This window comes from Giraffa tippelskirchi, chromosome 6 (assembly GCF_054371585.1).
Source record: "Giraffa tippelskirchi isolate mGirTip1 chromosome 6, T2T-mGirTip1v1.2.pri, whole genome shotgun sequence".
Classification (NCBI taxonomy): Eukaryota; Metazoa; Chordata; class Mammalia; order Artiodactyla; family Giraffidae; genus Giraffa; species Giraffa tippelskirchi.
The window spans coordinates 76,000,101-76,013,871 of NC_137280.1; the positions used below are offsets into that span (position 1 = coordinate 76,000,101).

A 13,771-nucleotide genomic window follows, 5' to 3' on the forward strand; every position below is an offset into this window, starting at 1 on the left:
CGGTGCCACCACAGCTCAGCGCGGTGCAGGGGTCGGGGGAAGACAGAGGTGATGGCCTGGCCGAGGGGAATCACGTGCACCCCCCCGGGGCACTCGGGACAGCGAGCGCAGCCTGGCCCCACAGTGCTCACCAGCCTGGGAAAGGAGACCCAGGCGTCCTCCCCTCTTCCCGCAGACAGGCGACGGAGACAGACGGAGAGATAGAGCGAGCAAAGCAGGAGGTTTGCAGGGTCTAGGAGCCATGACCACCGCACAGCCCTGCCTGAGCACTGCTGATGCCTGTGGGCTGCTCTGGCCCCACTGCGACCCAGCAGGGCAGGTGACCAGCATGGGCATCCTGTGGACCCGACAGTCTGCAGTTCAGGTCAGGGAATAGGCTGCAGGTAGGCCAGAGGGCTCACCCAGGGGGCGGGAGGAGATGGACAGGCCGGTGCCCTGCCTCGCCATGGTGCCCCTCCCGGCCCCCATGACCAAACAAGCCCAAGTCCTTGCAGAGCACGCGGCCAAGTGAAAAGGCCAATACAGGACCCTGACAAGGGACACACACAGCCAGGGGGAGGTCGGGGGTACAAGCCAGCCATCGAGGGCAAAGCTGTGCAGCGCCAGGCTGTGTGGGCTGGGCCGTGCTGTGGGGGCGCCAGCAGCCCAGGCACAGGGGGTGGGCAGCGCTGTGCCAGGTGCTCTCAGACACGTCCCAGGGGCCACATCCTGGGGGGGAGTGGTGGGCGGCGGGATGGCCTCCCCACCCTGGTAGTCCTACCTCCTCCTCCTCCATGCGCCGCAGGGTCTCACTGATGAACCTGATGTACTGGCTGGTGAGCGTGCTCAGCTCACTGTAGCAGGTCCGCAGATCCACGTACTGGGGGGAGAGGGGCGCCCAGTCAGCCCTGCCCCTGCCCAGAGCCCACCAGCCCCACCGCCCCTCAGCCTCACCTCCTGGATGATGCTCTCAGACCCTGACTGGACCTTGGGCTTCTTGGCCGGGGAGGCCACCGGCTCCAGCTGCGCCTTGTATGTGACCAGCTGAAGCTCGTAGTCCTGCAGGGACACACCAATGGCTGCCAGCTCTGCCCTCCCCACCCCGCCCCTGAACCTGCCTGCAGGCTTTGCCCAGCACAGCCTCAGCCGGGGGGGCCCCCAGAGGTCACCCCCCTCTGCACATCTCCCCCGGGGCCTGAGGCTACAAAGCCTCACCTTGATGGCGTTGATGTACTGCTTCGCGAACCTCTGGCACTCCTCCACCTTCTCCGCGTGGTGTTCAATCTCTTCCAGCAGGGCCTGGGGCATCAGGGTGGTCAGCAATCGCGGGGCACGCACACGCCCGCCCCTCCTGCCCTCCCGGCCCGGGCCCACCTTCTCCTGCCGCAGCTGCTCACGCACGGCCTGGCTGTCGGCCAGCGGCACGGCCTGGATCTGCTCCTGCCGCCGCCTGGCGTCCTGCAGCCAGGCACCCAGCGGGTCCGCACTCTCCCGGTAGTAACGCAGCTGGCGGCCCAGCTGCTCGAGCTCACGCTGCCGCACATCAGTCTGGGCCAGCACGGCCTGCCAGCGCTCCAGCAGTTGGGTGACCCGCTCGCGCCAGCGCTCCACCTCCACGTCCCGCTCGCCATGCCGCTGCTGCAGCCGCTCGCCCACCTCCTGCGCCCCCCGCAGCTCATCCCGCAGGGCATCGAACACAGGCTGCTGCGCCTCTGCCTGGGCCCGCAGCTTCTGTTGGGCCAGAGCAGAGGAGCCGTTTCAGCCCGAGGCCCCGGCAGCCGCCCCTGACACCTTCAGGCCCTGGTGGTGGGGTGTGGGCTGGCAGCAGTACCTTCATTGCAGCCTTGGTGGCCTCAAGCTCTGGGAGAGTGGCAGGCACAGCCTGGGCCTCCTTGAGCTGCTCCTCGTGGGCCCTGAGTGCCTCCTCGGCCCCCTGTGTGCTGCGGATCACCAGGCTGATGGTCTTGAGCCTGGGGGAGGGCAGGGCCACATGAAGACAGGCTGGGTGAGAGGCTGAGGACCAAGGCTGGGCCCTGGAGGGTGGCTCATGGGGGAATGAACATCAGGGGTTCCCATGAAGCTTCTGAAAACAATCTACGAGCCACGCGAACATGTATGCAGAAACCAACTGCACGGGAAAAGGTGCCCATGTCTGAGAGTGAGGGCAGGGAGGAGGGAGGGGTCCTGGGGAGGACTCCACATTCCCCAGGAGCACAGGGGGGAAGGGCCTGTGGGGGAGGGTGTGGGGGCCCTCTCAGCACCCTGGCCCTCTGCTGTCTCACCCACTGCCCACCTGACCCCACCTTCCACCAAGAAGCTCCTCCCCTGAGGTTGCCAGTGCCCCCCAAGCCGGGTTCTGACCCTCGCTGGACACGCCCCCTCCCCCCAGCATCCCCATCATGTGCCTGGCCCCTTGCCTCTGCACTCACCTTCCACATCTTGGTGACCTCCCCCCGACCTCCCGGTGTCCTGTGGGCAGGGGTGCCAGTCCTCCTCCCACTGCCCCCACAACTGCCCTCACTTCTCGGCCTGTCCTCAGGAAGCCAGCCACAGGCACGCCAGGATGGAACCCTTCTGGCCACCCCTGCAACCCCCCAGCCAGGTCTGCCTCTGCTATCCCTCAGCGGACCGTCCTTGTGGTCTCATTGCCCGGCCCGTCAGCCTGTGCGCACCCTCCCGCTCTGCTCAAGACCCCCTCGGTCTCCACCCCCGGCCGCTGACCAGCGCACTTACTTCTCCAGGTAAATGGCGGACAGGCTGCGGACCTGCTCCAACTTGCCCAGGGTGAGCTCCAGCTCTGAGCGCAGAGTGGGGGCCGTGGGAGACGGCTCGGGCAGGGCCAGGACCTTCTCGGCCTCGGCAGAGAGCCGGGCGACCCCCTTGCCCAGCCCCTCCACCTCCGCCTGTGCTTTCTGAGGAGACAGAGCAGGGGGCAAGCTGAGCCCGCAAGCCCGACAGGAGCCAGGGGTGGGGGGTGGGGTGTGGAGTATGGTGAGGTGTGGGGTGGGAGGGGCCGGGGCCTGCCTGCTGCTCGGCGATGCGCTGGGCACACTCCCGCGCGGGCTCCTTGTCCAGCGGCAGCCGCAGGCGGTGCACTGTGCGCGTCTCGCAGGCCTCCAGCTGCAGCCGGATGTCTTTGAGCTCCGAGATGCAGCGCTGACAGCGTGACTCCTCCTGCTCACCTGGGGAACATGGCCTGCTCGCACACCACCCAGCCGCAGACGGCCCCCCACGAGCCCCCTCCACCCCCCAGGCTGCCCACACCTACCCTGCTCCAGGCTCTGCAGCAGCTGCTGGTAGTGGCGGCTACAGGAGCCATACTCGCGCTCGGCCTGCAGCCGGTCCTCAGGCCCGAAGCCGCAGGCGTCCTGGCTGTCCCGCAGGAAGGCCTGGTAGTGCAGCTCCAGGCTGCGGAGGGCCTGGCGCTGCTCCTCGGGCTTCAGCGTGCGGAACTGTGGGCGGTTGGGCGGGGTGAGCATGGCCACGGGGAGGCCCACACCCCACCCGCACGGAGCGCTCAACGGGGCCGCCATACCCCGACCAGGGGCCAGGGCGGTGAGCGTAGCCATGGGGAGGCCCACACCCCACCAGCCTAGAGCACCCGGCAGGGCCGCTGTACCGTGACCAGGGACCAGGAGCGGATGAGCTGCACATCACGGCTGAGGCTCTGCCACGCCAGAAGGCTCTTCATGTCCGTGTGCAGCTGATGCCACAACGTGACCAAGGCCTGGTGCTGGGCCTCCAGCCTGGCGGGCAGGGCACAGTCAGAGGTATCCAGGCACCTGCTCTATCACCCAGCCAGCCGCCCTGTCCAGGACCACGCACCTGGCCACGGCCTCCAGGGCCTCCTGGTTTGGCGGAGGCACGAGGAAGCACACGGAGGGCACGGCAGCCTCACTGCCGGAGCCGCTGAGCACCTTCCAGTGGAATGGCTGTGCGGGGCCCAGCATCTGGCACTCATCGCCCTTGTGCACGGTCACCTGCAATGGTCAGAGCCTTCACTGTGTGGCCACGTCCAGCCCCCTCCCCGGCCCAGCCCGCCCGTCCAGGCCCTCCCTCACCTCCACCTGCTTGTAGTCACAAACGGCCAGCAGCGGCACACGGCCCCGTGTGGGCTGGGCGGGGTTGCGGGGTGTGAGCTGCACAATGGCCTTGGCCCGCTTGCCCAGGCCTGAGAGGTGCCCCCTGTACTCGTTCAGCTGGTCCTTCTCGTCCTGCGGGGGGCGTGGGGGGTGAGGTAGGTAGGAGGGTCCGAGACCCTCTGTGAGGAAACCTCATGCCTGCCCCAAGAAATGCATACATGCCCCCCGCTGCCCCACAATGCCCTGAGACCAGGGGGTCCTTCCCATGGTCCCTAGAATGTGGCGGGCTGGGCACTCGCCAGGACAGGCCCCTGGGCTTCCACTGACCCCCTCCTCCCTGAGCAGGACTGAGTGCCCCCCCCCATGCCCACCACAGCTGCGTTGTTCGTGGAGGGCGCCACGTCGTCCTCTCCCTCTCCCCTCTGCCCTCCCCGGTTCTTGTGGAAGGGTGCACACCTCCTCCGGTTCAGCCCCTGAGGGACCAAGGACCACCCTGGGCTGCGGGTCAGAGTCCACGTGGAAGCTGCCTGCACCTGTCCCGATGCAGGACCCCTGGCCAGTAGGGCCCCCAGCCTCTCCCCCAGCCCCCTGTCTCGCCCATCCTGAGCGCCATGCTCGGCCGCCTCTGTGTCCACCTCAGCCCCACCTGCCCCAGACAGTCAGGCTCGGGATGCCGGTGGGCCTCCTACAGCGCGGGACTGACACCGCAGGGGCTGACTCAGGCCCCTACTCGCTCTCGCGGCCCCGAGGGTCGGCTCTCGTACCAGCTATGGGCAGTCACCTACTCATGCCAGGCCCCTGCCACTAAGCTCTCATCCACCCACACCCATCCCACTATGCTGACCTCCTGCCGTCCAACCTCCCCTGATCCCTGCTGGTCCCTCCAGTCGCCACCTTCTGCCTCCAGAGGGACCTTCCCTGAGCATCAGCCCGGACAGCAGGCCTGCCTCTCCCCATGCTGGCCCAGCCCTGGACCGCCCACGGCTGTGGCTGCCCTCCAGCCCCACTGGCCGCGCCACCGGGCTTCCGCGTCTGCCCATCACCCGCTGCCCAGCCCGGGCCAGCCGAGCGGCTCACCTGGGCGTCCTGCAGCAGGTCCTCCAGCCGCGTGACGGTGATGGAGCGGTCACAGGTGTACTTCCTGTGCAGCGTCTCCTGCAGCTTCCGCAGCTGTTCCTCGGCCTCCCGCACGTCTGAGAAAAACTGGGGTGGCAGCAAGTGGTCAGAGCCCCCGGCCCCGGCTGCCCCAGTGTAGGCCGAGGGACCAGGCCAACACCCGGGGACAGCGCTGACTAGGGTCAGGGAGACAGACAGTGCACCGACCCAGGGCACACCTACAGCCCAGCAGAGGGACTCCTCGAGGCCACTGCAGTGGGCTGGGCGTGCAAGGAGCCCAAGGCTCACCTGGAAATAGGCGGTGTTCTCCTTCAGGTGCGCCTCGATGCAACAGCACAGCTGCAGCATCCAGCTCCACTGGGTCTGCAAGGCTGCCTGGAAGGACTGCCACACAGCACGCGGCCCATCAGGCCCTGCCCACCTCTTGGGCCAGGGTGCCCCAGCCTCCCACCCCACCAACCAGGGGTCTTCCAACCCCACCCCCACCAGGGGTGACCAGGTGGGTCCCCCAGCCCTGCCCCTCCCCCCAGGGGCGCCTGGAGGGGGTCCCTGCAGGCCCTTCTCACCTCCACTGTGGGCCGTGCAGGGTGGTCTTCCCGGAGCAGGCGGTCCCCAGTGCTCTGGATCTCTTTGATTTTCTTTTCTTTCAGCTCCAGCTCACGCATCAGGGCCTGACAGGGGCAGGGGCCTCAGAAGCAGTGCCAAGGCAGCACCGGGGACCCCATCTCCCACTGAGCGCTCTCCGGGGCCTGGACTGGCCCCACCACCCACTGAGGGCCCCTGCCTCACCGAGGGGCAAGGCCACCCACCGAGGGCCCCTGCCACCCACCGAGGGCCCCCGCCTCACCGAGTAGGCCTCCTTCTTGGCGCCCATGTTGCTGTTGTGCTCGCTCCAGTCGAAGCCTACCTCCTCCTCCTCCTTCTCGCTCAGCCACATGAGCTCCTTGGTGGCAGCTGCCACAAAGCCATGCAAGCTCTCCAGGGACCGGAGGCGGGCCTTGGAGGAGTTCTATGGGTGGGCGGGCAGGCGGGGGCTGTGTCAGCTGCCGCCTCCTCCCTGGACCCCTCCCCTCACCGGCTTCCCGCCTGGCCCCCACTCACTAGTAGCTTGGCGTACTGCAGGTCCAGCCGACCCAGGCAGTCCCGGTAGGCACTCCGGGTGGCAGGGGACAGCTGGCCCTGTGGGAGACCAGCAGGGTGAGGCCTGCGGCAACCAGGACCTGCCCACCCCTGCTGTCCACCACCCTCACACCCACTGCCCGCTCACCTCATCAGTGCGGGCCCGCTCAATCTTGGCCCGGAACTCCTCAACGGACTGGTGCAGGCCGCGGTGGCTGCCCAGCTGCGCCTCCACGCTGGGCAAGTCCACGCCCCACTCAGCACTGTCCACCCGGCGCTGGTTCTCCTCCACCCAGGCCAGCAGGTCCTGCAGGTAGCGCAGGGTGGAGTCCTCGAGCTCGGGGTGCCGTGGTGTGCCCCGAAGACGCAGGTTGTACTCGGTGCGGATGGCCACCAGACGCTCGTGCAGGCGGTAGACCCTGTGGGCAGGGCAGGGCAGGGGTCAGGGGGTCGCCGCGGTACAGGGCTGCCCGCCACAGGCCCTGGAGGGGCGCGTCCCACCTGCGGTACATCTGCTCGCCCTGTGGGTGCCGCCCATCCTTGAGGGCCTGCACGTCGTTGAACAGCAGCCGGATCATGCCATCTGCCTTGTCCAGGTCCCGCTCCACCTCACCTGCCCGCTGTGGGGCCTTGCCTGTGGCCAGCAGCCGGATGTCCTACAAGGCAATCACCCTGACTCAGAGCCCGGCCACCCTGGGCCCCCGCCTCCAGGCCCAGCCCGTCCTTTCCCCTTCCTCCCCAGTCAGCACGGTACGTGTCTCTAAGGCTTCTGGCCAAACCCCCAGGCCCAGTTCTCTGCGGGGACCAGGGTCAAGTGCAAAGGCCTCCACTGGGTCCCAGAGCCAGGAGCTTCTCAGCCTTGTCACCCATCACGCACCCTAGGAAAGTCCTCCCTGAGATAGCCCCAGCCCAGGCCCCATGGTCTGGGTCCCCTTCTGCCACATCCAGCCAGTAGGCAGCTCGGGGCGGGCCTGGTGCCCCACGGCCTGGGTCTCCTGCTACATCCAGCCAGCAGGCGGCTCAGGGCAGGCCTGGTGCCCAGGAGCCGGCTCTGCCCGGTCTAACAGTCAGAGATGGCACTATGCCAGGAGGCAGGAGCAGTGGCTGCAAGGCGTGGCGGGCTTGGGGCTCCTCCCTCCGTCCAGCTTCCCTGCCCAGGCCCAGCCCTCACCGACTGCAGCAGGGCGTCGGCCTGGTTCAGCTGCTCCTCACACAGCCCAGCCTCCATCTGCAGCTTGCTCACGATGCGCTGAAGACTCTCCAGTCTGCAGTAGAGAGCAAGCACGGCCCCCCCTCCGTGAGTGGCGACCGCCTGCCAGGCTTCCCACCTCGGAGCACAGCTCCCTCCTGCTCCAAGCCTCCCTGTCGGCCTGTGGCCCACAGCTGAGCTGGCCCCAGTGTGGGTTTCCCAGCCCGGGGGTGGGGGTTTCCTCCCCAGGCAGTGACTCACCCTCGGGTGGCTTCCTTGCTGTGCAGCGCCCCACCCGCCCGCCCGCCCGCCTGCCCGTGCCCGTCCACCTCTCAAACTCGCTGCGGAGCTGCTTCTCCCGCTCCAGGATGGCCACGTGCAGCTTGCCCCACTCCTTCTCCACGTCCAGCGGGTGGTAGCCAGGGGGCACCTTGAGCTGGCCTGCTTGCACTGCTCCCTGTGGGCAGAGCCAAGCTCAGGCCGAGGCCAGCAGCTGTGGGAGTGCCAAGCCACCCAGGCCCCGGGCCCACCCGCCCTGAAACAGCCCTGGCCCCAGCTTAGTGATGAGGCAGGCCAAGCCTGCTGGACGGGACCCCGGGCCCCAGGCTCCGGGGCGGCTTCCCTCACCTCCAGGTCCCCCCTTACCTCCAAAGATTGATAGATGCCCTTGGACCGGTTCTTGTCTGCCTCCTTGGCCGGAAGCTCCGTCTCCTTAAACTTCAAGAACTGGCACCACAGGATCTGTGGACAGGGGGTGTCAGTAGCCAAACCTGGGTGCCCACAGTGGACACAGGACCCCGCAGAGGAGGGAAACCCACCTCAATCTCCTCGTAGCTGGAGGGGAAGCGGTGTTCCTCGAAGGCGGCCGTGTGCGCCCGGATCCACTGCAGCAGCAGCAGCACCAACTCCCGGTACTCCTGCCAGCGCAGCTGCAGCTCCTGGCAGGGGGGGAGGCATGAGGGGTTGCTGGGGGCCCACTCGTCCCCTGCCCACCAAGCCCTGCCGGCCGGAACTCACATTAGCCTTCACCCCATCCTGCACGTCCGGCACACGGGGCATGGCATCGTACAGGGACGAGACGTAGGTGATGATGGACTTCTCGTCGGGCTGAGGGACGTCCACATCTACAAGGGAGGGGGTTCAGAGGGGCGCCGGCCGGGGAAACGGGGAGGGAGGAGGGGGCAGTGGCACATACCCTCGGGGTCCAGGAGACGTGTAACCCCCAGGTCCCGCTCTGCTACAGAGAAAGCCTGGTCCAGGTTCTCGAGGTTGGTCTGACGATACACCTTGTTCATGTCGATGAGCATGGGCCTGGGGGCAAAGGGGCAGGTGGGGCAGGCAGGCTGGGACACAGGAGCAGTGAGGCCCCCTGGGAAGGCCAGCACACAAACCGACCCTCCGCAGATCCCCGGGACACAGAGCCCCAAGCCCACACTGGCCCTGAGAGGTAACTCCCACATGGCATGGAGTCCTCCCCACACAGGCGGCCCGTGTGAAGGCCCCGCCCCCACGTACAGGCCCCGCCCCCAGGAGCTCATAGGGCCTGCGGTGGGCAGGGGCCCAGGATGGGGTGCTAGTCTGTCTGGGCTCCCTGCAGCTACCCTGTCCACCAGGCCCTGGGTCCTGGGTGGGGGCAGAGGTTCCCCCAAGTACTGACCCCACTCAGGCCTCTCCTGGGGCATCTGTGTGGGGCCAGTGCTCGTGGCTGTGAAAACCAGCAGCCCTGAGGTCCTCTGGCCTCGAAGAAACCAGGAAGGCCCAGGAGGTAGCAAGAAGGGTGTGGGCCGGGCTGGGCCTCCCGGGGAGGCAGCTGGCAGCAGAGCCTATCTCCCCAGGCAGCGGCTCCCCGTGCGCAGCACACGCCTTCTTGCCGTCCCTTTCGCCCCAGCATGTCTGCAGTCGCCCAGCCAGGGACTCGGGCGCCCCCGCCCACGGGGGCCCGCCCTGCCCGGTGGCATACTTGTGCCGGTGGATGATGGCGTTGAAGAGGCGGCCGTCGCGCCAGCTGGAGGTGAAGTTGTCGCAGCGCAGGCCCTGGTAGCCCTCCACCATGCGCTGGGACCAGAGCAGCAGCTTCTCCTTGGCCGTCATGTCCTCTGACTGCCCGCTCACCTGGATGTCTGAGATCTGCCCGCACAGTGGGCAAGAGGCATGGGCTCAGGCGCGGCCCCACCTGCCTGGCCCCATCAGGGCACACGAGCCACTGGCCAGCGGAGGCCAAGCGGGTCCTGCCCACGTCAAGGAGCCGCTGGGACCCACCACCCCTCAGCGTCACGAGTCCAGGCCACCCCAGGCAGCAGCTTCCACATGTGGGTGCTCTGGGCTCCCTCAGCCCAGCTACACTTTGCACCCCTCAAGGCAGGATCAGAGTTGGTGGAGGGCACGTGCAAGAAGCCCTAGGCCTAGAGAGGGCTGTCATGAGGTGCGGGGTTGGGGGTAGTCAGGGCCTCTCTGGCTGCAGCCTAGGCCTGGCCCTGCACTCAGTCCAATCCTTTGGGCCCAAGTCTGCCAGCTTGTCTGTTCCCAGTTATCTGTTTGTTGGTCTACCCGCCTGTATGACTCAGCTGCCGTGCCAGCCAGGCTCTGCCTGCCCAGCTTTCAGATTTGCAGCTTCCTGTGCGGCTGGGCAGGCAGTGGGTGAGTCAGCCCGAGCAGCGGGTGCCTCTCCAGAACCTTCCCCGCGGTGGGAGGCCACACAGAGCAGAAAACACGTGCCTCTGCAGGGAGAGCCAGGGCCAGAGGACACGGGACAGGCAGGCCTTGGAGAGGCCTGGGCCTTCAGGCCATGGAGTTAGCACTGGGCTGCAGTGCAGGCTGACAGGAAGGCTCCAGGTTCCAGGCCGCACGGCCAACCAGGTGTTAGTCCCACCCCACAGGCTCTGGAGGCGGCAGAGGGTCAAGTGGGCGGCCACGCTACCTGGAAGTGCAGGATGATGGTCCAGATCAGGCCGAGGGTCAGCTTGGGGTTGCCGTCGGCAATGTCATCGTTCCTGATGTTCACCAGCTTCACCTGCGAGCAAGTTGGCCTCAGTCACACCCACAAGCCAGCCGGAGAAGGGGCCGGGGCCTGTGGCCAGGTGGACGCCTCACCTGGCGGTGACGGAGGTAGTCCAGGGCGATCTGTACATTCTGCAGCTTGTGGAAGCGCATCCTCCCCTTCTCCCGTGGCTGCAAGGGGGGCACGCCGGTCAGCACCCCTGAGCACCCATGGCACCCACAACCCTTACCCCAGGTCACCCACCCCAGCTGGGAGGGGGGCCGCTGGCTCAGGAGCCAGGCCCAGCAAGGGTTTTAGAAGTCCAAGGCCAGGGTGCGAGAAGGAAGGAGAGGGCGGGGAGGACACAATAGCCAGGAAGCCATGGGCGGAGGTAGTGGTTTGAGGGAGGGGTCCTCCTGCCCAGTGGTGGCAGCCCCTGTGGGTCTCCGGCCCCAGGCAGTGCGGCAGGTGGGCTGCTGGGCAGCTCGAAGCAGAGCCATCTGCCCGCCCCAGCGCCATCGACCGGGTGAGCTGGGCTCCTGGAGCCCACGTGCCGCCATGGCCAGTGGGCACATCCACTCACCAGGCGCGAGCTCCTGATTACGTCCCGCTCTCTTGGCTGCCCGGCCAGAGCAGGGCAAAGGATAAAGGGCAGAGGTCAAAGTTCAGAGTCCAAGCAGCAGAGAAACCAAAGCAGAGCAGAGCATGAGGTTAACAGTGTCAAGGCTTGAGCACGGTGGGCAGCGGGGCCGTGCGCCCAAGCACAGGGGTCGGGCGGCTCCCAGGCCAGGATGGACACTGACCAGGAGGTGTGGGTGGGGCTGAGGTCAGGCCGGACACAGAGCGGGAGGGGTCACGGGTGAGACCCCAGGAGGGGAGGCAGGCAGGGTCGCAGAGGGGCGGGCAGACACACGTACCAGGCTGTCCCCGGAGAGCACCTCCAGGAGGGAGATGAGGTTGTGGCCATCCCGGAGGTCTTCATACAGGTCACTGATGTGCCTCTGAGCCTGCAGGGACAGAGTGCGGGGCTGGCCCAGAAGGCTTGAGGCAGGGGGCCCGCAGAAGACGCCCACCCCCGAGGAGGCACCTACCTCTGTCCTCCAGTGCTAGAGAGACCAGGAGGAGGAGGAGGAGGAAAGAGACAGGAGGCGAGCGAGCCAGGGGAGGAAGCAGACAGAAAGGACAGATTCAGAGGTGGGAGGTGAGCCCCGGGGCAGAAAGGGAGGGCCCGAGCACGTGGACGCAGAGGGGGCTCCAGCCCTTGTTTGAGCTGATGGCCAGGGCAGACTCCCCCATCCCCACGACCCTAACACACACACACACACACACACACACACACACACACACACACACACACACACACACACACACACACACACACACACACACACACACACACACACACACACACACACACACACACACACACACACACACACACACACACACACACACACACACACACACACACACACACACACACACACACACACACACACACACACACACACACACACACACACACACACACACACACACACACACACACACGCACGCACTCCTGCACACGCCACCAACCTTGATGAGGTGCTTGTTGACCCACTTGGTGAAGGTTTTCTTCTGCACACGGTCCCGCTCATCTGGGAGAGACAAGGCCAGGTTACCTGGGCCTGGGAGAAGCCTCGCAAGCCCCCAGGAGGTGACCGCCGTGCAGACACAGTGGCTAGTGCCACTGAAGGGGTCCTCAGAATCACACTGCCCCCTGCCCAACAAGGCCCCAGGCAGTCCTGGACAGAAGCCAGGGGCCAGGCCCGTGGGTGCCCATTGCTGGGGCACCCAAGATGGAAGGGTCTGGAGCTAGCAGCCACACCTGAAGTCACAGCACACAAGTCCTGGCCTGCCCCACTCCCACACAGGCTGCCTCCGGGGGCCGAGCAGGCCCGGACCCAGACTGGGCAGGGCTGGGCAAGGGGAAGCTCTGTCCCCCCTGCAGGGCGGCCTTTCCCGGGGCAAGGAGAGCCCTCCACCCCGCACCGCCCAAGGCCCAGAGGTCCCCACCAGCCTCTCTGTGTTGGGCATGGTTGGCTGGCCCCCCAGCAACTCTGCACGTGGGCCAACGCTTGTCTCAGGATCTGTCCCCCAAACTCAGAGCCTCAGACTCTGGGCCCCACCCCACCCAATGCCAGGCTTCCTGCGGCAGGAACTGGGCCCTTCCTGTCCCACACCTGCCCAGCCCGGCGGCGTGGAGTCCCGCTACCTTTCTTGCCCTCTGAGGCCCTGAGCACGGCCAGGTAGAGGTTGTCCTCTGAGCTTGTCCTCTTGTGACCCAGGCCCTCGGGCACCCGCAGCCGCTGCTGAGACATGGTGCCACCCTTCCCCTTTGGCGCTCTGGCCCTCGGCCCCCAGGTGCTGCACTCGCAGCCGCGGGGCACACCACAGCGAAGGTGCTCGGCACGGGCGCTCGCTCGGTGGGCTCTGCTCGCTCAGCTCCTCTGGAGCCCAGTGTGGGCCACTCCCTGCCCTCAGAACTCCTTAGCCGCTGTCCCCGCCCCAGGAGCCCCACCCCAGCCTGCACACCCCCAGAGAGGGAGTGTCCGGGCGGAAAGCAGGAAGGCAGCCCTTCCCCCACGGCCACACCTACAGCCGGGCAGAAACAGGAAACCTGGGGTTTCCTCACCCACCCTGTCCACAGCAGCCCTTGAGGGAACCCCGGTGCCAGGGGACTTGCACCTCACGGCACACAGACAAGTGTCAGGTCGCAGGGCACGGCACACCGTGCCCAGGGCCACTCCAAAGGGGGCCCCCACAGGGAGGGGTGACTGAGTGCCACTGGGCCAGGGAGCCCAAGGCCACGCGTCTTCTTGGGGGGCACCGGCTCAGACTTGACCCAGGGCCACCCCATGCCTGCCCAAACTGCCGGGCAGAGGGGCTCTAAGGAAGGATCCCCAAGGGGAGTCACACCTGGCTTGGGGGGGGCCAGCTGCCTTCCCTGGAAACCCTCCTAAATCACCCCTCAGAGACCTACACGCCCTACACCCTACACCCTTCTAGGCTCCCCTGTACCCCTGGCTCCAGGGCCACCAGGCTCCAGTGAGGGCTGGGCCCCTCCCAAGCAGCCCACCAGGCCCGTCCTGGAGCAGTGCCCCCATCCAAAGGCAGAGTGCTCCACAGGGCAGGAGGGGGCACATAGCTGAGCGCTGACTCACCAGGCAGGACCGCCCAGCCCTGAGCTATGGAACTCTGCCCCTGCGCCAGGAAGGGGGGGCCCCAGGTCAGAGGGGAGCACCCTGAGGGGGCCCAGCCAGTGAA

At 67.1% G+C, this 13,771-nt stretch overlaps 1 protein-coding gene across 11 annotated transcripts in view; it reads right to left on the reverse strand.

Moving 5' to 3' along the window:
• The window catches only part of PLEC (plectin), a 53,815-nt gene that overhangs the window by 10,871 nt on the left and 29,173 nt on the right, over positions 1-13,771 (reverse strand). For 8 of the 11 annotated variants that reach the window (XM_081497128.1, XM_081497133.1, XM_081497134.1 and 5 more), the window contains 29 exons: positions 12,041-12,102; positions 11,380-11,469; positions 10,576-10,653; positions 10,403-10,495; positions 9,446-9,612; positions 8,681-8,796; positions 8,503-8,609; positions 8,304-8,423; positions 8,131-8,226; positions 7,815-7,942; positions 7,468-7,561; positions 6,798-6,952; positions 6,445-6,715; positions 6,279-6,356; positions 6,025-6,186; positions 5,744-5,848; positions 5,466-5,561; positions 5,139-5,264; positions 4,041-4,193; positions 3,805-3,959; positions 3,599-3,725; positions 3,248-3,431; positions 3,004-3,161; positions 2,713-2,891; positions 1,811-1,949; positions 1,354-1,710; positions 1,195-1,278; positions 934-1,038; positions 761-859 (listed from right to left, as the gene is read on the reverse strand). In XM_081497128.1, coding sequence (XP_081353254.1) covers positions 761-859; positions 934-1,038; positions 1,195-1,278; positions 1,354-1,710; positions 1,811-1,949; positions 2,713-2,891; positions 3,004-3,161; positions 3,248-3,431; positions 3,599-3,725; positions 3,805-3,959; positions 4,041-4,193; positions 5,139-5,264; positions 5,466-5,561; positions 5,744-5,848; positions 6,025-6,186; positions 6,279-6,356; positions 6,445-6,715; positions 6,798-6,952; positions 7,468-7,561; positions 7,815-7,942; positions 8,131-8,226; positions 8,304-8,423; positions 8,503-8,609; positions 8,681-8,796; positions 9,446-9,612; positions 10,403-10,495; positions 10,576-10,653; positions 11,380-11,469; positions 12,041-12,102 — 3,884 coding nt within the window. Of the gene's footprint in view, positions 1-760; positions 860-933; positions 1,039-1,194; positions 1,279-1,353; positions 1,711-1,810; positions 1,950-2,712; positions 2,892-3,003; positions 3,162-3,247; positions 3,432-3,598; positions 3,726-3,804; positions 3,960-4,040; positions 4,194-5,138; positions 5,265-5,465; positions 5,562-5,743; positions 5,849-6,024; positions 6,187-6,278; positions 6,357-6,444; positions 6,716-6,797; positions 6,953-7,467; positions 7,562-7,814; positions 7,943-8,130; positions 8,227-8,303; positions 8,424-8,502; positions 8,610-8,680; positions 8,797-9,445; positions 9,613-10,402; positions 10,496-10,575; positions 10,654-11,379; positions 11,470-11,553; positions 11,569-12,031; positions 12,103-12,719; positions 12,964-13,771 lie in introns of those variants that run through there. The other 3 variants (XM_081497125.1, XM_081497131.1, XM_081497132.1) reach the window with 3 other exon arrangements.